At 36.0% G+C, this 26,732-nt stretch overlaps 1 protein-coding gene across 4 annotated transcripts in view; it reads right to left on the reverse strand.

The window, feature by feature from the left end:
* The window catches only part of VWA8 (von Willebrand factor A domain containing 8), a 458,897-nt gene that overhangs the window by 247,515 nt on the left and 184,650 nt on the right, over positions 1 to 26,732 (reverse strand). For all 4 annotated transcript variants that reach the window (XM_055244723.2, XM_055244727.2, XM_055244724.2 and 1 more), the window contains 3 exons: positions 17,532 to 17,638; positions 13,943 to 14,049; positions 3,014 to 3,085 (listed from right to left, as the gene is read on the reverse strand). In XM_055244723.2, coding sequence (XP_055100698.2) covers positions 3,014 to 3,085; positions 13,943 to 14,049; positions 17,532 to 17,638 — 286 coding nt within the window. The remainder of the gene's footprint in view (positions 1 to 3,013; positions 3,086 to 13,942; positions 14,050 to 17,531; positions 17,639 to 26,732) is intronic.

Here is a 26,732-nt window from a genome sequence, read left to right on the forward strand (position 1 = left end):
AACAGAGCCCTCAGAAATAATGCCGCATATCTCAACTATCTAATCTTTGACAAACCTGACAAAAACAAGAAATGGGGAAAGGATTCCCTATTTAATAAATGGTGCTGGGAAAACTGGCTAGCCATATGTAGAAAGCTGAAACTGGATCCCTTCCTTACACCTTATAAAAAATTAATTCAAGATGGATTAAAGACTTACATGTTAGACCTAAAACCATAAAAACCCTAGAAGAAAACCTAGGCAATACCATTCAGGACATACGCATGGACAAGGACTTCATGTCTAAAACACCAAAAGCAATGGCAACAAAAGCCAAAATTGAGAAATCGGATCTAATTAAACTAAAGAGCTTCTGCACAGCAAAAGAAACTACCATCAGCGTGAACAACCTACAAAATGGGAGAAAATTTTTGCAACCTACTCATCTGACAAAAGGCTAATATCCAGAATCTACAATGAACTCAAACAAATTTACAAGAAAAAAACAAACAACCCCATCAAAAAGTGGGCAAAGGACATGAACAGACACTTCTCAAAAGAAGACATTTATGCAGCCAAAAAACACATGAAAAAATGCTCATCATCACTGGCCATCAGAGAAATGCAAATCAAAACCACAATGAGATACCATCTCACACCATTTAGAATGGCCATCATTAAAAAGTCAGGAAACAACAGGTGCTGGAGAGGATGTGGAGAAATAGGAACACTTTTACACCGTTGGTGGGACTGTAAACTAGTTCAGCCATTGTGGAAGTCAGCGTGGTGATTCCTCAGGGATCTAGAACTAGAAATACCATTTGACCCAGCCATCCCATTACGGGGTATATACCCAAAGGACTATAAATCATGCTGCTATAAAGACACATGCACACATATGTTTATTGCGGCACTATTCACAATAGCAAAGACTTGGAACCAACCCAAATGTCCAACAACATGGAATACTATGCAGCCATAGAAAATGATGAGTTCATGTCCTTTGTAGGGACATGGATGAAACTGGAAAACATCATTCTCGGTAAACTATCGCAAGGACAAAAAACCAAACACCGCATTTTCTCACTCATAGGTGGGAATTGAACAATGAGAACACATGGACACAGGAAGGGGAACATCACACTCCGGGGACTGTTGTGGGGTGTGGGGAGGGGGGAGGGATAGCATTAGGAGATATACCTAATGCTAAATGACGAGTTAATGGGTGCAGCACACCAACATGGCACATGTATACATATGTAACAAACCTGCACATTGTGCACATGTACCCTAAAACTTAAAGCATAATAAAATAAATAAATAAATTTTAAAAAAAAAAGAGTTTGTGAAACTCTTATAAAAAATTTACCGAGTACTTTGGGCTACATACAACCTGAAAGTCCGCAGAGCCATTGTTTTTCAAAGTGCGATGAGAATGCGACTTCCTGGGTTTCAATATCAAAAGCCAAATTCTGACTGTTAACTGATCTTCATCTTCCCACTCTGGTATATAGGCTCATCTTTTACTGTTCAGTGAAGAAAAATAGGTAGGACTTTTCAAATAGTGGGAATTAAAGAGTCATAAATAATTTATTGTTCTAGTTTTAATTCTTGTTTTAAAAAATGAAACAAGAGATTATTACTTTTAAACTATACAGTGACGCACACGTATTTAGCTGACAGAACTGAGCACTGTGTGAAGTACTTCCCACGCATTATCTCATGACATCCTTACATTAGCCCAAAGGGACCATACTATTTTCATTCCCAGGTTAGACATCAGGAAACTGAGCCTTAGTAAGATAAACAATTGGCCCAAAGTCACATAACCATATGTGGAAGAGTTGCTGTTGATCCTCTAGTCATCTAACTTCTAAGCCTATGCACTCAAATCAATAAACCACTCAACTGGCCCATTTTTACTTTTATTTTTTAATCAGTACTTTAAAATGATAAGTTTGAGAGGCTAAATATATAAAGAATATGCCTTATTTTTATAAATACAAAAAAGAAGAAAAAATAGGAACCAAACTTCAGAAACTTTGTTACCCTTAATTTAAGACAAATTTAAAAAACCGAAAGTGCTGTTCATTGTAAGCCTGAAAATTCAATACAGGAAAATTATGAGGACCCTGTAAACCTAAAATTTTCATACGTTCCTCCATAAGCATACATTGAGTGTCTACTATGTAACAGGTACCATGCTAGGAGCTGAGGACAGAGATAAATAAGAAAAACACAGTCCCTGCTCTCAAGGTACAGACAAGTTGCAAAGACAGTCATATGGTATGACTAGTATGATAAAAGGGAGATAAAAGGGAGTAGAAGCAGGAAAAACCTATTCAGCCAGGGACAAGGGAAGGTCTCTCTTCCATGAGTTAAAGGGAGGGTATATGGGAAGGGGACAGGAAGTTCTCCGTGCAGAAGGAAGAGCATGTACAGAGGACCAAAGCAGAGATAAGTAACTGAATAGATAAGAAACTGCAGAGTGCCTCAAGCCAACAGTGAGAGAAAGAAGGGGCCATGGCTTAGGAATAGAGGGATGGGCAGAGAGTGAATCCTGTACACTGTACTGAAGACTCAGACTATACCTAACAGAAATGGGGAGCCAGTTTCAGCAAAAAAGAGAGGCTCAATCAGACTGTAGTTTTACAGGTATCAATCTGACAACAGATACTACAGAATGGAGAGTAGATAAGAATCGGCATAAGGTGGGGATGGAGCTATCATAGGAAACTACTGCTGTAATCCAGGTGACAGGTGAAGATCACTGCTGTAATCCAGTGACAGATGTGGACAAGAAGAGTAGATAACTTATAAGACAGAATGGACAGAACTTGATGAGAGACAGAATGGAGGATTATTTAAACGTTGAGGTAATTTCGGAGTTTAGAAGGTAGCAGAATCTCATCCTTTAATTAAACCAGTCATTTAACAGGGGAAAAAATAACTGATTCCAACAAGAAGAAACTTACCGCCTTTAAATTGTTACTATCATTTTTTCATTGGTACCTAGATTTTAGCCATAACTCACCTGGTTGCCAACCAATAGTAAGTGTTCTCCAAGGAGGAAGTCTTTCAGCATATCTTCCATCACTATCGCGTGCTAGAGAAAAAGGAACTAGGGGGTAACTGTGTTTTGTACAATCAAAGTTAAATAAGAAAGTTAACTATAAAGATATCTTTATAGAATATAAATATCTATTATAATAAACACTAATCAAGCGATTTGATGTAACCCAAAATTAAATCTGTGGTTATAAGTAAATTATATAACCATTTAGGTCACTGATACTGAAAACTTGAAATAGTCCACCTGAGTAAAACTAAGCAACTGACCAATACTTCAGAGTTTTTAATAATTCAACTCAAATTTTTTTTTACCTATTATACTATGTAGAGTTGGCTTATAATTTAATATATTTAAATTGATACTTGCTAATGTAAATATGCAAAGGCTTCCTAAAATAACTGTACGCTTCTAGGGAACATTTTACATTGACTTGTTCTTAACCATTACCTTTAAAGCTATGGATAGCTTCAGAATTAAAAATATATTATTTACCTTCCACACTTTTTAATTTGAATTATGACACAATATAATAAAAGAACAAGATTAAGGTTGTTCACAATAGCCACAGAGGAAATTACATTGCTCTTTTGTATCTTGAAAAATAAGACACCTGTAAGTAGGTCATACGGGTTCTTTGGGGCTGGGAAGAGATCTACACTCCAGCACAATTAATATTCCTATTACTTTCTCTTGGTTTTCTGTATCAAATAGCAGCTAAATAAGTTCTAAAGTTATTGACGTTCCCTATTTGTAAAAAGGCAAATTAACCTTTTGCATCTAATACATGCTGCAGATATTTTTCTAGTATGTCACTTTCTCTTTTTTTTTTTTTTGAGACGGAGTCTCGCTCTATCGCCCAGGCTGGAATGCAGTGGCACGATCTCGGCTCACTGCAAGCTCTGTCTCCTGGATTAACGCCATTCTCCTGCCTCAGCCTCCCGAGTAGCTGGGACTACAGGTGCCTGCCACCACGCCCGGCTAATTTTTTGCATTTTTAGTAGAGACGGGGTTTCACTGTGTTAGCCAGGATGGTCTTGATCTCCTGACCTCGTGATCTGCCTGCCTCGGCCTCCCAAAGTGCTGGGATTACAGGCGTGAGCCACCGCGCCTGGTTGCTTTCTTTTTTCAATTTCGTTTATGGTGCTTTATATCTATATTGTATAATATACATATAAATTATACATAGTATAAAATACATATAAATTATATATAATATATACATATAAAAATATATAAATATATATTATAAAAATATTAAAATATATATATAGATATACATACACACAGAAAATTTTCTTTTTACTTGTCAAATTTAATAGTATTTTCTTTGAGAGTTTCTTCCTTAGAAGAAAAACTGAGAAAGTGTTTTATCTCCTTCAAGAACAAATGTATATTCCCTGATGTTTATCTTGGCCGTTTTTATTTTCAAAAAGGCTTTCAGATACGCCATGGAGCTAGAGTTTTAATAAGGCTTGAAGTGACTTGAGTCTGTAATTGTCTATTCTTGAACACTTTTAAATGTATACAAGGTGTATGCTTTTAAGAATAAAAAGAGACACTATTAATAATTATGCTGGGACAACAAGTATAAGCAGAAACTATGTTAAGCAAACCAAGATATATGTCATTTTAAGCTGAGTTCTGGTGGGAATATAGCATGGAGACCTCCTCCTTTTCACTAAGATGAAAAGTCAGTGTCAATTCCAGAAAACACTAAGCTCTTCCAGCAATAAATGGGCTAATATACGTTGAAAAGTTGAAGTACCTGAATAGCCAGTTAAAGAAAAAAGCAATGTAAATATCGAAAAATAATCCAAACTATATTTGTGTTCTTCTTTACAATTCTCATGTTCTCCTACTTCATGCTCTCATTATATCTAACTAGATTGTTCAAATCAACAAACCTTAGCTAAGGCTAAAGACACCGCAAACACAACTCTCTTCTTAGCCTCTTGACCACTTAGTACTGCACACAATTTCTTTTTTTATTTCTTATTTTTTATTATTATACTTTAGGTTTTAGGGTACATGTGCACAATGTGCAGGTTTCTTACATATCTATCTATGTGCCATGTTGTTTTGCTGCACCCATTAACTCGTCATTTAGCATTAGGTATATCTCCTAATGCTGTCCCTCCCCTCTCCCCCCACCCCACAACAGTCCCCAGAGTGTGATGTTCCCCTTCCTGTGTCCATGAGTTCTCACTGTTTAATTCCCACCTATGAGTGAGAACATGCGGTGTTTGGTTTCCTGTCCTTGCGATAGTTTACCAAGAATGATGTTTTCCAGTTTCATCCATGTCCCTACAAAGGACATGAACTCATCAATTTTTATGACTGCATAGTATTCCATGGTGTATATGTGCCACATTTTCTTAATCCAGTCTTTCATTGTTGGACATGTGGGTTGGTTCCAACTCTTTGCTATTGTGAATAGTGCTGCAATAAACATACGTGTGCATGTGTCTTTATAGCAGCATGATTTATAGTCCTTTGGGTATATACCCAGTAATGGGATGGCTGGGTCAAATGGTACTTCTAGTTCTAGATCCCTGAGGAATAGCCACACTGACTTCCACAATGGTTGAACTAGTTTACAGTCCCACCAACAGTGTAAAAGTGTTCCTATTTCTCCACATCCTCTCCAGCACCTGTTGTTTCCTGACTTTTTAATGATCGCCATTCTAACTGGTGTGAGATGGTATCTCATTGTGGTTTTAATTTGCATTTCTCTGATGGCCAGTGATGATGAGCATTTTTTCATGTGTTTTTTGGCTGCATAAATGTCTTCTTTTGAGAAGTGTCTGTTCATGTCCTTTGCCCACTTTTTGATGGGGTTGTTTGTTTTTTTCTTGTAAATTTGTTTGAGTTCATTGCAGATTCTGGATATTAGCCTTCTGTCAGATGAGTAGGTTGCAAAAATTTTCTCCCATTCTGTAGGTTACCTGTTCACTCTGATGGTAGTTTCTTTTGCTGTGCAGAAGCTCTTTAGTTGAATTAGATCCCATTCGTCAATTTTGGCTTTCATTGCCATTGCTTTTGGTGATTTAGACATGAAGTGCTTGCCCACGCCTATGTCCTGAATGGTATTGCCTAGGTTTTCTTGTAGGATTTTAATGGTTTTAGGTCTAACATTTAAGTGTTTACTCCATCTTGAATTAATTTTTGTATAAGGTGTAAGGAAGGGATCCAGTTGCAGCTTTCTACATATGGCTAGCCAGTTTTCCCAGCACCATTTATTAAATAGGGAGTCCTTTCCCCATTTCTTGTTTCTGTCAGGTTTGTCAAAGATCAGATAGTTGTAGATATGCAGCATCATTTCTGAGGACTCTGTTCTGTTCCATTGATCTATGTCTCTGTTGTGGTACCAGTACCATGCTGTTTTGGTTACTGTAGCCTTGTAGTATAGTTTGACGTCAGGTAGCGTGATGCCCCCAGCTTTGTTCTTTTGGCTTAGGATTGACTTTGCGATGCGGGCTCTTTTTTGGTTCCATATGAACTTTAAAGTAGTTTTTTCCGATTCTTTGAAGAAAGTCATTGGTAGCTTGATGGGGATGGCATTGAATCTATAAATTACCTTGGGCAGTATGGCCATTTTCACGATATTGATTCTTCCAACCCATGAGCATGGAATGTTCTTCCATTTGTTTGTATCCTCTTCTATTTCATTGAGCAGTGGTTTGTAGTTCTCCTTGAAGAGGTCCTTCACATCCCTTGTAAGTTGGATTCCTAGGTATTTTATTCTCTTTGAAGCAATTGTGAATGGGAGTTCACTCATGATTTGGCTCTCCGTTTGTCTGTGATTGGTGTACAAGAATGCTTGTGATTTCTGTACATTGATTTTGTATCTTGAGACTTTGCTGAAGTTGCTAATCAGCTTAAGGAGATTTTGGGCTGAGACGATGGGGTTTTCCAGATATACAATCATGTCATCTGCAAACAGGGACAATTTGACTTCCTCATTTCCTAATTGAATACACTTTATTTCCTTCTCCTGCCTGATTGCTCTGGCCAGAACTTCCAGCACTAGGTTGAATAGGAGTGGTGAGACAGGGCATCCCTGTCTTGTGCCAGTTTTCAAAGGGAATGCTTCCAGTTTTTGCCCATTCAGTATGATATTGGCTGTGGGTTTGTCATAGATAGCTCTTATTATTTTGAGATACATCCCATCAATACCTAATTTATTGAGAGTTTTTAGCATGAGGCATTGTTGAATTTTTTCAAAGGCCTTTTCTGCATCTATTGAGATAATCACGTGGTTTTTGTCTTTGGTTCTGTTTATATGCTGGATTACATTTATTGATTTGCGTATGTTGAACCAGCCTTGCATCCCAGGGATGAAGCCCACTTGATCGTGGTGTATAAGCTTTTTGATGTGCTGCTGGATTCAGTTTGCCAGTATTTTATTGAGGACTTTCGCATCAATGTTCATCAAGGATATTAATCTGAAATTCTCCTTTTTGGTTATATCTCTGCCAGGCTTTGGTATCAGGACGATCCTGGCTTCATAAAATGTGTTAGGGGGGATTCCCTCTTTTTCTATCGATTGGAATAGTTTCAGAAGGAATGGTACCAGTTCCTCCTTGTACCTCTGGTAGAATTCGGCTGTGAATCCATCAGGTCCTGGACTCTTTTTGGTTGGTAAGCTATTGATTATTGCCTTAATTTCAGAGCCTGTTATTGGTCTATTCAGAGATTCAACTTCTTCCTGGTTTAGTCTTGGGAGGGTGTATTTGTCGAGGAATTTATCCATTTCTTCTAGATTTTCTAGTTTACTTGCATAGAGGTGTTTGTAGTATTCTCTGATTGTAGATTGTATTTCTGTGGAATCGGTGGTGATATCCCCTTTTTTATTTTTTATTGTATCTATTTGCTGCTTATCTCTTTTCTTCTTTATTAGTCTTGCTAGCGGTCTATCAATTTTGTTGATCTTTTCAAAAAACCAACTCCTGGATTCATTAATTTTTGAAGGGTTTTTTGTGTCTCTATTTCCTTCAGTTCTGCTCGGATTTTAGTTATTTCTAGCCTTCTGCTAGCTTTTGAATGTGTTTGCTCTTGCTTTTCTAGTTCTTTTAATTGTGATGTTAGGGTGTCAATTTGGGATCTTTCCTGCTTTCTCTTGTGGACATTTAGTGCTATAAATTTCCCTCTACACACTGCTTTGAATGTGTCACAGAGATTCTGGTATGTTGTGTCTTTGTTCTCATTGGTTTCAATGAACATCTTTATTTCTGCCTTCATTTCATTATGTATCCAATAGTCATTCAGAAGCAGGTTGTTCAGTTTCCATGTAGTTGAGTGGTTTTGAGTGAGTTTCTTAATCCTGAGTTCTAGTTTGATTGCACTGTGGTCTGAGAGACAGTTTGTTATAATTTCTGTTCTTTTACATTTGCTGAGGAGAGCTTTACTTCCAACTATGTGGTCAATTTTGGAATAGGTGTGGTGTGGTGCTGAAAAAAATGTATATTCTGTTGATTTGGGGTGGAGAGTTCTGTAGACGTCTATTAGGTCCACTTTGTGCAGAGCTGAGTTCAATTCGTGGTTAGCCTTGTTAACTTTCTGTCTCGTTGATATGTCTGATGTTGACAGTGGGGTGTTAAAATCTCCCATTATTATTGTGTGGGAGTTTAAGTCCCTTTGTAGGTCACTGAGGACTTGCTTTATAAATCTGGGTGCTCCTGTGTTGGGTGCATATATATTTAGGATAGTTAGCTCTTCTTGTTGAATTGATCCCTTTACCATTATGTAATGGCCTTCTTTGTCTCTTTTGATCTTTGTTGGTTTAAAGTCTATTTTATCAGAGACTAGGATTGCAACCCCTGCCTTTTTTTGTTTTCCATTTGCTTGATAGATCTTCCTCCATCCCTTTATTTTGAGTCTATGTGTGTCTCTGCACGTGAGATGGGTGTCCTGAATACAGCACACTGATGGGTCCTGACTCCTTATCCAGTTTGCCAGTCTGTGTCTTTTAATTGGAGCATTTAGCCCATTTACATTTAAAGTTAATATTGTTATGTGTGAATCTGATCCTGTCATTATGATGTTAGTTGGTTATTTTGCTCGTTAGTTGATGCAGTTTCTTCCTAGCTTCGATGGTCTTTACAATTTGGCATGTTTTTGCAGGGGCTGGTACCGGTTGTTCCTTTCCATGTTTAGTGCTTCCTTCAGGAGCTCTTTTAATTGTGATGTTAGGGTGTCAATTTTGGATCTTTCCTGCTTTCTCCTGTGGGCATTTAGTGCTATAAATTTCCCTCTACACACGGCTTTGAATGTGTCCCAGAGATTGTGGTATGTTGTGTCTTTGTTCTCGTTGGTTTCAAAGAACATCTTTATTTCTGCCTTCATTTCATTATGTACCCAATAGGCAGGCCTGGTGGTGACAAAATCACTCAGCATTTGCTTGTCTGTAAAGTATTTTATTTCTCCTTCACTTATGAAGCTTAGTTTGGCTGGATATGAAATTCTGGGTTGAAAATTCTTTTCTTTAAGAATGTTGAATATTGGCCCCCACTGTCTTCTGGCTTGTAGAGTTTCTGCCGAGCGATCAGCTGTTAGTCTGATGGGCTTCCCTTTGTGGGTAACCCGACCTTTCTCTCTGGCTGCCCTTAACATTTTTTCCTTCATTTCAACTTTGGTGAATCTGACAATTATGTGTCTTGGAGTTGCTCTTCTTGAGGAGTATCTTTGTGGCGTTCTCTGTATTTCCTGAATCTGAAGGTTGGCCTGCCTTGCTAGATTGGGGAAGTTCTCCTGGATAATATCTTGCAGAGTGTTTTCCAACTTGGTTCCATTCTCTCCGTCATTTTCAGGTACACCAATCAGATGTAGGTTTGGTCTTTTCACATAGTCCCAAATTTCTTGGAGGCTTTGTTCATTTCTTTTTATTCTTTTTTCTCTAAACTTCCCTTCTCGCTTCATTTCACTCATTTCATCTTCCATCAGCAATACCCTTTCTTCCAGTTGATCGCATCTGCTAGCGAGGCTTCTGCAATCCTCGCGTAGTTCTCGATACTTGGCTTTCAGCTCCATCAGCTCCTTTAAGCCCTTCTCTCCATTGGTTATTCTAGTTATCCATTCGTCTAGTTTTTTTTCAAAGTTTTTAACTTCTTCGCTATTGTTCTGAATTTCCTCCCGTAGCTCGGAGTAGTTTGATCGTCTGAAGCCTTCTTCAGACCATTTCTTAAAAGTCTCCTCTCCCAGTTACCCATTTCCCCTGATTCCTTCCTACCTCCCTAACAATTTTTCCCATAGTTTTCTGAGCTGGATCTTCCTGTAGCAATTCCTTCTTTGTACCTTCTTACATGCTTCCCTTTTTATTCATGGTATGGGGCAGGTTGTGACTATTTGTACCCAGGCACCCACCTGAGGGTTGAGGGAGGGCTGTGTGCAGAGTTGGATACCCACATGTCAGCATTCAAAGACCCACCTCTGACCCTGCTCTCCTTAAATACTCTCATCTATCTCATGGCTTCAGTGACCAGCTCTACACCAATCTTCAACAGCAAAACTCCTCCTTAGCTATTTCCCAGTCACCTAAATTCAACACATCTAAAACTCAACTTACTACTTTCTCTTGAACTTCATTCTTTATCCTGTATCTTTTTCTCCAGTTAATGGCATCATTTTCTACCAGCTGACCAAACTCCTATCATCAGCACCCTGCCCTCCTTATTCTTCTCTTATCAAGATCCAACTAAACAGCACTTGAATTGTTAAGCCACCAAAAATCAACTGCATCTACCCTTTCCTTTCCATCCCCACAGTTTCAAGGTTTTTATCATCTCTAGCCTAGATTTGTATCAGCTAATTAGCTTCTCTAACTTCAGTCTCTCCTTGAGCCAATGTGTTCTTACAGTACTGACACTTCTTTGTTCAAAATCTTGTCACCTCATTTCTCAAAATTCCTTAAATGACTCCTAATACTTTAGGAACAAAGGTCATTGCTTACATTCTTGATCTAGTCTCAGCCTCATCTCCTACCACTCTCCTTTTGTACTGTGTTTCCAACCATGGGTACGATTTAGAATAATGTTCTGCTTACTCTTCTGTTTACTTTTTCACCAGACATCATGCTCCCTGAGAAAGAATCTCTGCTGTTCATCTAACACAAAGTCCCACTGACTTGATCTCCTAAATAGCCCTGCAATGTGTCCTCTCCACTCTGTCCCCACTGTCACCTCTTTAGTTCAGATCCTTCATAAATTTCATCTGGACTACTGCAATAACCACCTAACTAGTTTCTCTTTGCCTTAGTTCTAACTCCTAGACAATACTAAAGAGTAAAAGCAAAGTTAGCCAAAGTACAAATGTGCTTAAAATCTTTCAATAACTTCCTCATTCTTCTAAACAGAATCCAAATTCCTTAACTACCAAGACTGAAAAGATCTCACTCTTTCCTAATTCACCAGCCTCTTCTCTTGGTACTCTTCCACTTGCAACCTCAGCTTCATACCAGTGACAACAATTTATATATAGCTTCCTAAATGAGCTACTCTCTCATATAACTAAGTCTCTGCTAATGCTAGTCTCGTTGCCTGACAGACTCTCCTAATTGGGTCTGGTTGACCAATTTTCTATGATCATTCCAATCTGGGTCAATCAACCCCATCAATGCCACCATAAGTAAACTGCATATACTTCCACCACACTGTGTAGTAACTACGTGTACTTACTTGCAGATGAAGAACAACTTGAGCCCTAGAGCTGCATATACTTGTGTGTGTATTTTAATCTCTGCATCCCAATACCTTAGGACAAGGCCAGACTCATGATGGGTATTTTTAAATTCTTACTCCTTAGGCTTATTAAGAGGCTATTATTTCTCTTTCCTCCAACTTCTCCTCCTTACTGCTGCAAGTGTAATATTCCTTAACGGAAGGCTTAATGAAGTAATACTCTTTATCAAGAACATTCAAAATCTTACTCATTATTAATCCACTCAACACATATTTACTTGGCAGTTACTATGTGCCAGGCACTTTATTATTTGCTGGAAATATTAAATAAAGAAAACATAGGGCTGTGCCTTAGTGATATGGAAAACACATTTTAAAAGTCCATTTCAACACAATGTGGTAATGAGACAACAGGGCATAGAACAACAAGGTGATACAGAAGCATCTAAATCTGCAAGAGGCTCTGACTATGGCTTCAAAGATGAAGTACAGCATAAAAGAAAGTAATAATATACACATGGAAACAAATTTAATCAAGCTACTATCCGTAGAATTGGTGCAGCTAAAAAGTTTTCATTAATGGCTAATTCATGATGCTTTAAGAAGAGAAGGTACGTTTGGAGACAGCTTAAGAAACGTCCCTCAGGGCCACTGTGTAAAGTTCATAGCAGCCCTGCATCCTAAATGTCCATGTCACAAACACCATGGCAACAGACATTGTGTTCAAGGGCACAATGGTCTTTGCTGCTACTGTATTTCCTACATTCTTATATCCTGTGAAGTCTTTTCAATCTTTGCCACCATGGAGTTTTTCAAATTGTCATTTGTAAGGGTTTCCTGGTTCTCTGTCTCTCTGTTCCTTTCCACTATATGAATAGAGTGTAATACTATCAGTGCTTGGAAATAGTATGTTTTCCTCATAATCATGTTTTTGCCTTTGACAGGCAAGTTTTTTTCTACTTTTGTTTCTTATAAGTAGCTTTATTTTCTGTTCATTTGTCTACTGATTGTGCAAGAGTATTAATGCTCCAGAAGAAAAATAAAACATTAGTTAATTGGCTATAGAATGAATAAAAATCAAATCAAGGTTATGCTCTTTTCTACACCATAAAAAATAATTATAGTTTTGACAAATTTCAGAATTTTTAACCAAGATTTTTATTAAGAATAATATGTCTAGATACCTATAAAGTTAATATAACTTAAAATATATTATAGAAAATTTTAAGTAGGTGTTTTACTATAAAAGTAATACATAGCCACTTGACAGAAAAGTTGGAAGAGAAAACATTTTTATATTATAGGTAATTTTCTCTAAAAAAATTCTTATTAAACATCTACAATAAAGCTTTCTAGATACAAACTTATATGTCTTACTGGAAGGTCCATAATTATTGGCTAGTTTACAAGGAGAGAATTCTGTACCCTCCTCTTTTAAAAAAGAAAGGAAAAGGAAAGAAAAGAGAAATACTAGGAACTTGCAGGAAAAAGAAGAGTATGAGAAAAAGGATGCATAGGACATATCCCTCTGAACTACTGAAATCTTTTAACAAGCAAGTAAAAGAGGGGATGATAGCTCCGCTTTGTTTTTAATTTTAAAATATTTATTTTAATTTAAAAATTGCATATAAAATTACATATATAATTATATGTGTGTATGTGTATATATTTTATATATATATAATTTATTATCTTAATCATAGCAACCATTCCTCCAATTTTTAAGTACCTTTGGAAAAAATTTTCTGTTTTCTGTCTTATGTCTTAATAAAAGTTGTTCAGCCAGGCAGGGTGGCTCATGCCTGTAATACTAGCACTTTGGGAGGGTGAAGCAGGTGGATCACGAGGTCAGGAGTTCGAGGCCAGCCTGGCCAATATGGTGAAACCCTGTCTCTACTGAAAATATAAAAATTAGCCGGGCATGGTGGCACATGCCTCTAGTCTCAGCTACTCTGGAGGCTGAGGTAGAAGAATCGCTTGAACCTGGGAGGCGGAGGTTGCAGTGAGCCGAGATCGTGCTACTGCACTCCAGCCTGGGCGACAGAGTGAGACTCCATCACAGAAAAAAAAAAAAAAGATGTTCAGCACTTCATTTTGCATCATCTAAATTAAATTTAGGAAATCACAAAAATAATTACATGTCAATTTCACTTGAATTGGCGTGTACTACCAGAATTTAAGTGATTTATCCAAGAACACAAAGCAATACTCTTACCTGAATGTTGTCATAGAAAAGAACATCAGGCACTTTCATTTTCTCGTGTGCATTATAGATCGGTGCACTAACAGCACCAATCCTCAGAGTTCCAGATGTTACTTCACCTAAACATTTCACACAGGACAGATAATCATTCATAGCACTGTCCTCAGAGATGCCAAGCCACCCAACATAGAATGCAATACAGTTTCAGTAATATCTGTGGATTTAAATTTAACATCTAAAGAAATAAGCTTGAGAGTAGTAATAAAACACCACAGCTCTAGATACAAAATGCTTCAAAAGGTAACAAATTTTCTTTAAAACAATGTAGATAGAAAACAGTATATATATAATTGTGAGAAACTAAAAAAAAAAAAAAACAAAACAAATCCAGAATACAGTCAAGCCACCTTCACAAGCTTGTTTGGTCAGAGACTATAACACATACATAAGTTAAATACACCTAAATTCAAGAGCTCCAAAGTACCTTGAATATTATCTTTTAGTGTGCACCAATTCAGAAACCCCTTAAGACAATCTCCTATAGCTCTAGTCAAAAATACAGATGAACTAACCTACCACAGAACTCTTAAATTACTATTTTCAGCCAAGTGCAGTGGCACATGCCTGTCACCAGCATTTCAGGAGGCCAAGGCAGAAGGATCACTTTCACTTGAGCCTGGGGGTTCAAGACCAGCCTGGGCAACACAGAGAGACCCTGTCTCTACAAAAAATATTAAAAATTAGCCAGACCTCATGGCATATGCCTGTAGTCCTAGCTACTCAGGAGGCTGAGGCAGGAGGATTGCTTGAGCCCGGGATGTTGAGGCTACAGTGAGCCATGATTGCAGTGCTGTACTCCAGCCTGGGTAACAGAGTGCAACCTTGTCTCTCTCTCTTTATACATACACACACACACACACACACACACACACATATACACACATACACACACACACTAAAAATAAACATAACAAAATAAATATTTTAAAATTACTATTTTCAAGGTTGGTCCAGGAGGCCTATATTTTCAAATAATCACTCAAGTGATTTTCATACCCAGCCAGATTGGGAACCTCTGTCTTATGCAATTATTTTGTAATAATAATTATCATATTGCTCCTTATTTGCTTTAAGTAGGTTGACCTAGAAGACATTAGTTCCCGGAAGCCAGAAAACTAAGTAATAAAGCTCTTGAAGTCAGGGAACATATCTGCTATATATTCCCTACAGTAACCAGATATGCATGACATGTTCACTGACATGTTCCAAGTTCAATAATATTAATAACATTAATAGTAGTAGGTATTTTAGTAATACTAATGATTACAATGATAGAAGCTATCATTTATTAAGGACCTTCTATGTGCCAGATCCCAAGCTGATGTTTCACCTCATTTTTTTCTCATATGATGTCATGTAATTCAGAGGAAAGAGTAATGAGAATACTAAGAACATACACTGTGTAATTTGCTCAAAATCACCCAGCTAATATAAGTAGAGCTTAAAACAATTTAGTCTAGTCTGACATTCTTTCTACCATATGGGATATATTTAATATTTTGACTCCAAATAACATTGCAACCTGTGGAAATACTTTAGCAAGCAAATATATGCCTTAAACAATTCACTCATCTTTTTTTATTCTACTTCAAATAAGAAAATTACAGTTTGTTTCTACACTAGAATGTGACTTTTGTGCTAAGCGTTTTGAAAGACAATGGAGAAAAGCAACTTTTGCTTCTATGGAGTACTGTGAACAAGTCTGAGCTAAAAATAATTGTCACCCTGTTTAATCACTGGAGTGCTACACATTTGACACAGCACAGTAGATCTTAACGGTAACTTCGCCCTTCAATAAATCCTTGCCATTTTCCTTTTATTTACAAGTTCTACAGGGAAGGAAAACCATGAGCTGTAACACTGAGAGTTTACTATTTATTTACTACCATTCGGTCTCTGAAATAGACCCAGTATAAAACTGTAAAGGGAAAGAAAGAGCAGGGATATGGCAGTGAATCTACTATCTAGTTGCATGTTGAGATGACACATAATTTCAGATTCAAACCGCATCTGATGCTATCTATGGTTTAGTTTATGGAATACATCCACTCAGCAGATTTACGGCTTAAGGACAAGTTTATTCACTCAACTAATGTTTATTGTTAAAATGTCAACCTCAAAAAGGGAAATGCACTCATAGAATGGTGATGCTAGCACTTCTGTGGGAGAAAGTTGGCTAGCTATCTTCTAAGAAACCCACAGAATGGCATTATTTTGGTAAATTTGTCAAGGTTCTCAGCCTAGTAGGCTGTAAACCTGATTTTGTCATCACAACTAAGGGCAAATCTAACTTTCAGGAGAATATTAAAGATACATATTCTGGTTTCTCTCTATATATAATGATGTAAAATCAGAATTGCAAAATATTATATGACAACTGTAACTTTCACATGGACTATGATATACTGGTTGCCATAACCAGCATATTAATTGGAGGGAACCTGCGTGGAAAGCCAATTCCTCATCAGAAGGTTGTTGTGTGAACACGGAGAGTTAATTAAATGAATTCTTCACAAGAGAGATGGCCTTAAAGATGAATGGAACCAGACAAGTAAAAAGTCTCTTCACTTAGGCTCCTTATCCCCTACACGAGGCTTAGATGGGCACTGCTAACACTAGCCAGTAACCAAGACCAAACAATCGGCAGTCAGAATGACAGTCGTCCTTTGGATGTTTAACAGACTCACTCAAATAACATTGAGAATACAGTATTATTCCTTCTCTTTGAGTTGACTCTGTGTATCTGTATTCAGATCCTTCAGTATGCTGAGTTTATAATTTGACTCTAAAAAATTCATTTTATTTCCTCAATACCAAATTCTTGTCTCAGTGCAGCCCCAATGATTAAAAGCATCTGCTACAAAGAAAGCCACAACAGTCCCTTTTAAAGAGTAGTCACACATTGGCTGCTTCGATAAAATAGGTATTTACATTTTTTAAAAATTGAAAATCTTTCATTGTGTTCTAATTGAAGAATAGAAAGCTTTTAAACGAAGAACTAAATCTCCCCAAAACTCAAAATTATATTTATGGCTATCCAGAAGAAAAGTACCAAAAAAGACAATACAGGTGGAAATGGAAGGAATAAGAGGGCATGCATATTCTGATTATTATTTTAGTTTGTATCAACCTAGGAAAGTTTCTCCAACATATCTTATACGACATTGCTGACCCTCAAAATGTAAACGTGCAAAGAAAACAGCATTCTAGATTCATTGGTGAAATACATTTGGAAAAAGTACATTTGTTAAAATTAGACAAGTTGATTTGCAACAGGAATTCTCAGAGTATCAATTAGTATCAATTGTGAGTCTTAAGGGTGAGGGGAATTGTATCTAGTATGTACTGAAATTAAGTAAATATTCTAAGATTTTACTTGTGTTTTTCAAACTTAAAAAAATCAGATTCATTTCTTCAAACTAATATATAAAACAAAGTAGATGAAAACCAAAAACTTTTTTAACCGGAATTAAAATAAACAGCATCAAATGTTTGTTAATTATTATTTCACTTAAAAAAAAGAGCCAAATCAAATACTTACATTTGTAATCCTTCAGTTCTGGCTCCAAATTGTCATCAGTATTTATTTCTATTGTAGCATCTGCAAGATTTTTTTCTAATGCTGACCTAGCAAGACTGGGTAAAAACCTGGAGAATGAAGAGGGAGGAAGGGGGAAATGGCTTAAGTCAAAGCTTTCTGCAATTCTTAAACACACACACACACACACACACACACACACATACACCCCTTACTAATTACAACCAATTAAGGAAGATCAGTCTGGATCTGTAAAATATAAATCAAACAAAATTTTAGAATAAATATAAACTTAAAGTATGTGTGAATTATATGTTTGTGGAATCTCCTTTAATAAGTAAAACTTATTTGTAATTAGCAGTACTGATTTACGTACAACACTTTGCAAGATAAAATTTAAAATAATTTGCTTTCTTAAGTATAATTAGTATACTGGCTTATCGAATTTTCTTAAGTAGATTAAAGAACAACACTTGGCTGTTCTAGGTTGGCAATCATAAATTCAAACCAGTGGAGATGGATTAATGAGATTTTCTTGACTTTCTAACATAAAGTTCTGAATGAACTTAAGATTATCTAGCTTGGTTTTTCCTTCTATTAAAAAATATATCTGCTTATCTATTCTATGTGTATGTTGTCAAAACAACAATCTAGTGAGTGACAGTTATTCTTCAAACAGATTATGAGCATCATGTGCTTGAAGCATGAAACATAGTTTCCCACCCACACAAATAAAGTTATAGCTAGAATTTATGGTCCCAAGTGAGACAACAGATATGACTTTTAATCCATGGTACCCATGGTTTAACTATGCCACTTTAAATTAACCACTATGTGATACAATGTTCCGAATAAACATACTAAGAACATACCACTTTTAAACAATTTGGGTTTTTCACAGCTCTAAATCTTTGGTGGTGGTTCCTACAGTCTTGAGTGTAATCTCTAATAGTGGAAAGGTTGGAGAGCTTGAGGCAGCAAATAGACAAGCATATAAAGAACTGTCAGGTTTCCTGTCCCTGTAAAATTCCAGTCCATATATCTGACATTATATCTTACCTCCTGTCTCATTTTGGGCCTAGGCTATGATAGAGGAAATTACAAAGCTCTATGCTAGTAACTCCTCAGTTCAGCATGAAGTCAGACTTTGCTGCTCACCTCTGAACTTTCGTCATAGTTCTTAGATCATTGCCTCGTTCAAAACCAAGCCCTCACCTTATCTCCCAGTCCAATAGCTGGCTTTTGTCCTGTTTCCTGAGCCCTTGTCTTGGCACCCTGCTTAACCTTCCTCTTACCACTATCCCACAAACTAGAGGCTGGCTTGGTAACATTAGGCCCTGCAGCTGCATCCGCATTATTACTGTCAGAACACCCTGACTGGCATTGACTATTTTCAGACTTAGACTTGTTTGCTATTCCCAAGCTTCCCCAACACGTATATAGTCTGCGTGTCAACACATCTTAATGTTGGCCCTGTGTGGAAACATTTCTAGATTACACTCCAAAGCCTGCAGAGGATAGCAAATATGGCACAGATGCCTTCCCTTCACCAATATTGGCAGGCATTGCTTGCTAATAGGGCATTTTTTCCTGCTGAGATTGAACACACTTCACCATTATTCTCAATCTAGCACCCAGACAGCAATATCAATCGAGGTACCAAGGAAGTTGAAATATATTTACATCTAGAACATTCTAAGATATTGGCCCATCCAACAAATGAGGAGAATGGAACATATCAGGTGGTGTAAGGCCAATCCTAATTTTTTTCCTAGATTTTAAGGGATTTGTTAACTGCTTCCTTGCCCATTGTTCACTGATATTTTCTACTTATTTTTTCCCTCTCTTCCCTTGGCCTTGGTAAAATAAGCAAATAAATGAATGAATGAAATATTACTCTTTACTATCCTAGCTTCCCAAAACCAAAGCAAGCACATATCCTGTTGCAAATTTTCCAAGTGTACTCACAACTATTATGAACAGCCTGGTGTCTTTTAAAAGTAATTATTACATTTACCGTATTTATTCATTTTACCAACAAAAAAAAATTGGAAAAGCTCTAGTCTCATTAGGTTTTGGTTATAAGAAAAACTAAAGAAAGATTCAGCTACACTCTGGGAAAGTCAAAAAGAGAAGTATAGTAGTTACGCTAAGCTAACTCAAATAACTGTCTTTGTCACAGGAGTGGGATAGGATCTTTAGATTAAGGAATAAGATAGGACTTCTCAGGATGGTAGTAAAGAAGTCTGTTAAGGGTCGGGGTATTCTCAAATCACCAGTGCTAGGAAGGAGAGGTGTTACTTATAAGAGTGAAAGAAAAAGACTGAGGGGCTTTGTGGATACTAGGCAGTCTGACTTCTATTCAGGATGTACTTGATTGATTAATTTGTACTTGTGATTTTAAATCTTAAATTTCCAAATAGTATTGGAATATTTAAGATAATTTATAGTACAGCCCATTTATAAATTTAATTGGCTATATTTGTGCATTAATTACTCAGGAAGGTTTTGTTTGTTCATTGAGACATCCAAAGTATGTAAAAGGAAACAGAATATATAAAATTTATTAACCATTTCAAATGTTTGAAGGTATTTTATTTAGCAGAGTTTTATAAATGGAACCAGACATTTTTCAAAGGCTTTTCAAAGTGATTGTTAATATCTGCTAGACTTACAGAGTTAACTGAATGAACAGAAAAGCCTAAAGAAGGTCTCAATTTTTTAAATTATAACACTATAAAACTGAATGCCAGTTTCTAAAACCAAAAATAAATCCCCAAATAGTCTTTCCTGCAAGCAAAACGATTCTTCCAGACAAGAAAAAATTCACACCAACAATAATCATTCTAATTTTAACACTGTGTATGATTAGTTCGATCAGACTTGTGATTTTTAAAATTAATTACTAACAGCTTAAACAGTGAAAATTTTATATAGATGTTATTAACTTTGCTTATTTATTTATTTATCCATAGGTGTTGATCCCAAATCATTTTATATCCAAAGGGAATTTCTGACAACCGCATGCAAATTGAGTTTTTGACAAATAGAATAATTTCCTCATTACTTCAATAACAGAAAGAGTTAATCTTCATTTCTGATTAAACTCTTACAACTTGTCTAAAATTTCCATGCTAAAGGATCAGCATAGAATTGAATTTTGAGGATCACCTTAAAATTTTCCAGAAGTAAATAAATTAATGAAATACCAAACACTTGAATGAAGTAGAACTCTTATTACAGAGAGCTCTAATTAATTTTTCTACAATAAAAGTATTTTTGGAATGCAAATTACTTGAGAATTTCCTAATCTTCTAAATTCTTCCCTGTAGTTCCTTAGGTTTTCAAATATCTAGAAAATGAATTATGCATCAAGCTCTGAAATGATGTTCATGTTATAGGGTATGAGGATGAGGTACTTGGGGAATTCATCACATAAAAATTATTGCAATCTTAATGCCATTGGCATAAATATATGAGTGATATTTTTAAAATTACATTAACAAAAAAAAAGCCCAACTAATATTTATAAATTCAATGTTTAATAAATTTAGGTTAGATAATTTATTTTGATTTTTGTCTGCTTCATAAAGTTCTTTGTGAAAATAAGTTACATCAATCTTGGTTTTAAAATTTTCCACAAAATCCAATTCCTTTTCACTGATTCAATATAAAATGAGTTTATTAAAAAAAAATACTTTATGAATCAATAATTTTGGCTTCCTTCCTGCCACTGTGCTGTTCTAAAGAGAAGGTTAGTAAGAAGGCTTTTGAGTCTGCAGCCTTGCTAAACTAAACAGATGATGCATAAACAAAATAGCTGTTTTCTATTCATTTCTAGTTGAAAGGGTCATGGAGTGATTATAAAATAGAGTTTTTTATGGTCAGCTGATAACACTGGAAAAATTAGTCAACTATTTGATTCAGTGAATATGTATGAGAATGAAAAGTAACCAATTTTTGTTTTTCAGTTTTTTTAATTACAAAATATTTCAGTATTTCAGAAAATTAAATAGATTATAGAAAATTACAAAGCTGGAGGCATCACACTACCTGACTTCAAACTATACTACAAGGCTACAGTAACCAAAACAGCATGGTACTGGTACCACAACAGAGACATAGATCAATGGAACAGAACAGAGCCCTCAGAAATGATGCCGCATAGCTACAACTATCTGATCTTTGACAAACCTGACAAAAACAAGAAATGGGGAAAGGATTCCCTATTTAATAAATGGTGCTGGGAAAACTGGCTAGCCATATGTAGAAAGCTGAAACTGGATCCCTTCCTTACACCTTATACAAAAATTAATTCAAGATGGAGTAAACACTTAAATGTTAGACCTAAAACCATTAAAATCTTACAAGAAAACCTACGCAATACCATTCAGGACATACGCATGGGCAAGGACTTCATGTCTAAAACACCAAAAGCAATGGCAACAAAAGCCAAAATCGACAAATGGGATCTCATTAAACTAAAGAGCTTCTGCACAGCAAGAGAAACTACCATCAGAGTGAACAGGCAACCTACAGAATGGGAGAAAACTTTTGCAACCTACTCATCTGACAAAGGGCTAATATCCAGAATCTACAATGAACTCAAACAAATTTACAAGAAAAAAACAAACAACCCCATCAAAAAGTGGGCGAAGGACATGAACAGACACTTCTCAAAAGAAGACATTTATGTAGCCAAAAAACACATGAAAAAATGCTCATCATCACTGGCCATCAGAGAAATGCAAATCAAAACCACAGTGAGATACCATCTCACACCAGTTAGAATGGCCATCATCAAAAAGTCAGGAAACAACAGGTGCTGGAGAGGATGTGGAGAAATAGGAACACTTTTACACTGTTGGTGGGACTGTAAACTAGTTCAACCATTGTGGAAGTCAGTGTGGTGATTCCTCAGGGATCTAGAACTAGAAATCCCATTTGACCCAGCCATCCCATTACTGGGTATATACCCAAAGGACTATAAATCATGCTGCTATAAAGACACATGCACACGTATGTTTATTGCGACACTATTCACAATAGCAAAGACTTGGAACCAAGCCAAATGCCCAACAATGATAGACTGGATTAAGAAAATGTGGCACATATACACCATGGAATACTATGCAGCCATAAAAAATGATGAGTCCATGTCCTTTGCAGGGACATGAATGAAGCTGGAAACCATCATTCTGAGCAAACTATCACAAGGACAGAAAACCAAACACCGCATGTTCTCACTCATAGGTGGGAATTGAACAATGAGAACTCATGGACACAGGAAGGGGAACATCACACTCCGGGGACTGTTGTCGGGTGGGGGGAGGGGGGAGGGATAGCATTAGGAGATATACCTAATGGTAAATGACGAGTTAATGGGTGCAGCACACCAACGTGGCACATGGATACATATGTAACAAACCTGCACATTGTGCACATGTACCCTAAAACCTAAAGTATAATAATAAAAAAATAAAAAAAAACATCATTATGGATTTCATCTCTCAATAAAAAAAAAAGAAAATTACAAAGACTACTAAACATTCCATTCATCTCTCTCCATCTCTAGAGAGAACTCTAACCTTGAAACTGGTGTGCATTTGTTGTCCATATTTTTATATTTTGCTATGTAAGTGTGTATGAATAAAAAGTATATTGTACTGTTTATCACATTTAACATTTTGTACAAATCACTTCATATACTGAATCTCCTTTTGCAACTTTTTTTTACTCAATATTAAGGTGTTATGTAACGGTAGATATATGCAATTTACTTCATTTTGACTGTTGTAAATTATTTGATCATACAAATACATCATTTTATATATTAATATCCTACTGATGGACAGATGGGTTGTTTCCAATTCTTCATTATTACAATGATACAGGGAACATTCTTGTATATACCTCCTTATATACACATGTAAGTCTATCTTTAAAGCAGATATTGAGAAGTGGAATTGTCAAATCATAGAGCAACAATATATTTAGGCAAAATAAAGTGTTGAAACTTCCATCCCAACAGCAGTGATGAAATTACATTCCTCTCCATTCATAAAAAATGTTACTACAAGTAAAAAATTTAAAGTATAAAATGATATCTGATTATTATTTTAGATTTCATTTCACTGATTATTAATGAGGCTAAGCATCTTTTCAAATGTTTATTGGTCATTTGAATTATTTAAATTTTGCATAAATATCTATTCATTCTTTGCCCATTTGGAGTTAATTCTTTGTCTTTATTGATTTGTAGTTACTTTACAGTCCCTGAATGCCAGTCCTTTCTTAATCAAAAATCATGCAAAACATCTTTCCTAGTTTGTGGGTTATAACTTATAAAGTAGTTTATAGTGTCATATAACTGGATTTTACCTTTTGTGTGGGATAAAGTGGAAAATCTTTATTTATAACCATGTATTGACAAGCCCATCCACTCCAACATTGATTTACAATGCTACATCTTATATACTAAGTTCTCACAAATTTATGGGTTTGTTTCTGTGCTCTGTATCTATTTTAATTGTCTATTTGTTTTTCCCTGTACCAACACATGCTATTATAATGAATACAGATTTAGAATTAATATTGATATCTAATAAGTTAAGTATACCCTAATTAATTTTATCAAAATTTCTTGGCTATTAGTAGCCTATTATACTTCTATGCCAATTTTGAGATCAGCTTGTCAAATTCACTATAATCTTGTGGGAGTTTGACTAATTACATCTAAATATCAACTTGGGGGGAAACAGTTTTACAATACTAAATTTTCCATTTATTTGTCTTCTTTTATAACTTTGAATAAAGATGTATACTTTTCTCCATTAAAGCATTATATGATATTTATTATTCTTAGTTGTGCAAAGCTTTCTATTACTTTGAATGAAATTTTTAAAAATTATATTTCCTTATTGATTGTTACTAGAGTATAGGAAATGTCATTGATTTGGGAGTATAAATAACCTCACTAAACACTATTTGTTCTAAATAATTTATTTGTATTTTCTCTCGTATTTTTAATGTAGCTAATCATATAACCTAAGGCAAATGTACTTGCTAAAAGTGCTGAAAGATTATTCTTCTTTTGTTCCTAACTCTAAAGAAAATGTGACAAGTATTTTGCCTTAAGAATATTTGCTGTAAATTTCTGGTAGATATTCTTCATCAGATTAAAGAATTTCCTTTCTGCTCATAGTTTACTAAGAATATTCCAGATTTACTAAGTTATATTTGTTTTTGCTTTGGTTTGTTTTTAGGACTGGCTATTGAATTTTATCAAACACTTTTTCTCCATTTAGTAGAATATTTTTTCCACAACTAATAAGAAGATGAATTAAAAAACAGAATATCAAACCTTGACATTCTTGAGGTAATGCCAAATTGCTCATGAATCTTTAAATATACCTACATTTGAGATAAATAAGAAAGATATATTTTAATAGACCAAAGTGAAAAGAGGAATCTCAGAAATAAACATTACCTTTTTTTGACTGATTGAATGTGTCCTCCCTAAGATTCATAGGTTGAAATCCTTTTGCCCATAGTAAAACTGTCAATTAAAAATACAAATTTAGGTCGGGCACGGTGGCTTACGCCTTCAATCCCAGCGCTTTGGGAGGACAAGGCAGGTGGATCACGAGGTCAAGAGATCGAGACCATCCTGGCCAACATGGTGAAACCCCATCTCTACTGAAAATACAAAAAACAATTAGCTGGGCCTGGTGGTACGTGCCTGTAGTTCCAGCTACTCAGGAGGCTGAGGCAGGAGAATTGCTTGAACCTGAGAGGTGGAGGTTGCAGTGAGCCGAGATCGTGCCACTGCACTCCAGCCTGGAGACAGAGCAAGACTCCACCTCAAAAAAAAAAAAAAAAATTAAGTTGAAAAGAATATTTGCTGCATGTGGCTAGCCAGTTCTCCCAGTACCATTTATTAAATAGGGGATCCTTTCCCAATTGTTTTCATCAGGTTTGTCAAAGATCAGGTGGTTGTAGATGTGTGGTCTTAGAATTTCTGAGTTCTCTATTCTGTTCCATTGGTCTATGTGTCTGTTCTTGTACTAGCACTATGTTGTTTTGGTTACTGTAGCCTTGTAATATAGTTTGAAGTCAGGTAGTGTGCTGTCTCCAGCTTTTTTTTTTTTTTTTCTTAAGATTGTCTTGGCTATACAGGCTCTTTTTTAGTTTTACATGAAGTTTAACATAGTTTTTCCTAATTCTGTGAAGAAAGTCAATGGTAGTTTAATGGGAATAGCATTGAATCTATAAATTACTTTGGGAAGTATGGTCATTTTCATATTGATTCTTCCTATCCATGAGCATGGAATGTTTTTCCATTTGTTTGTGTTCTCTCTAATTTCCATGAGCAGTGGTTTGTAGTTCTCCTTGAAGAGGTCCTTCAATTCCCTTGTTAGCTGTATTCCTAGGTGTTTTGTTCTCTTTGTAGCAATTGTGAATGGGAGTTCATTCATGATTTGGCTCACTGCATGCCTGTTGTTGGTGTATAGAAATGCTAGTGATTTTTACATATTGATTTTGTATCCTGAGACTTTGCTGAAGTTGCTTATCAGCTTAAGAAACTTTTGGGCTGAGACAATGGGATTTTCTAGAAATAGGATCATGTCATCTGTAAACAAAGATAATTTGACCTCCTCTCTTCCTATTTGGATGTGCTTTATTTCTTTCTCTTGCCTGATTGCCCTGGCCAGAACTTCCAATACTGTGTTGAATAAAAGTGGTGAAAGAGGGCATCCTTGTCTTGTGCCAGTTTTCAAGGGGAATGCTTCCAGATTTTGCCCATTCAGTGTGATATTGGCTGTGGACCCCATCCTTATGCCTTATACAAAAATTAACTAAAGATGGATTAACAACTTAAATGTAAAACCCAAAACCATAGAAACCCTGGAAGAAAATCTAGGCAATACCATTCAAAAGTCTAATATCCAGAATCCACAAGGAACTTAAACAAACTTACAAGAAAAAAACTCACTCCATTAAAAAGTGAGCAAAGGACATGAACAGACACTTTTCAAAAGAAGACATTTATGCAGCCAACGAACATGAAAAAAAGCTCAACATCACTGATCATTAGAGAAATGCAAATCAAAACCACAATGAGGTACCAACTCATGCCAGAAAAACAGCAATTAGTAAGAAGTCAATAAACAATATATGTTGGCTAGGCTGTGGAGAAATAGG

This window comes from Symphalangus syndactylus, chromosome 15 (assembly GCF_028878055.3).
Source record: "Symphalangus syndactylus isolate Jambi chromosome 15, NHGRI_mSymSyn1-v2.1_pri, whole genome shotgun sequence".
Classification (NCBI taxonomy): domain Eukaryota; kingdom Metazoa; phylum Chordata; class Mammalia; order Primates; family Hylobatidae; genus Symphalangus; species Symphalangus syndactylus.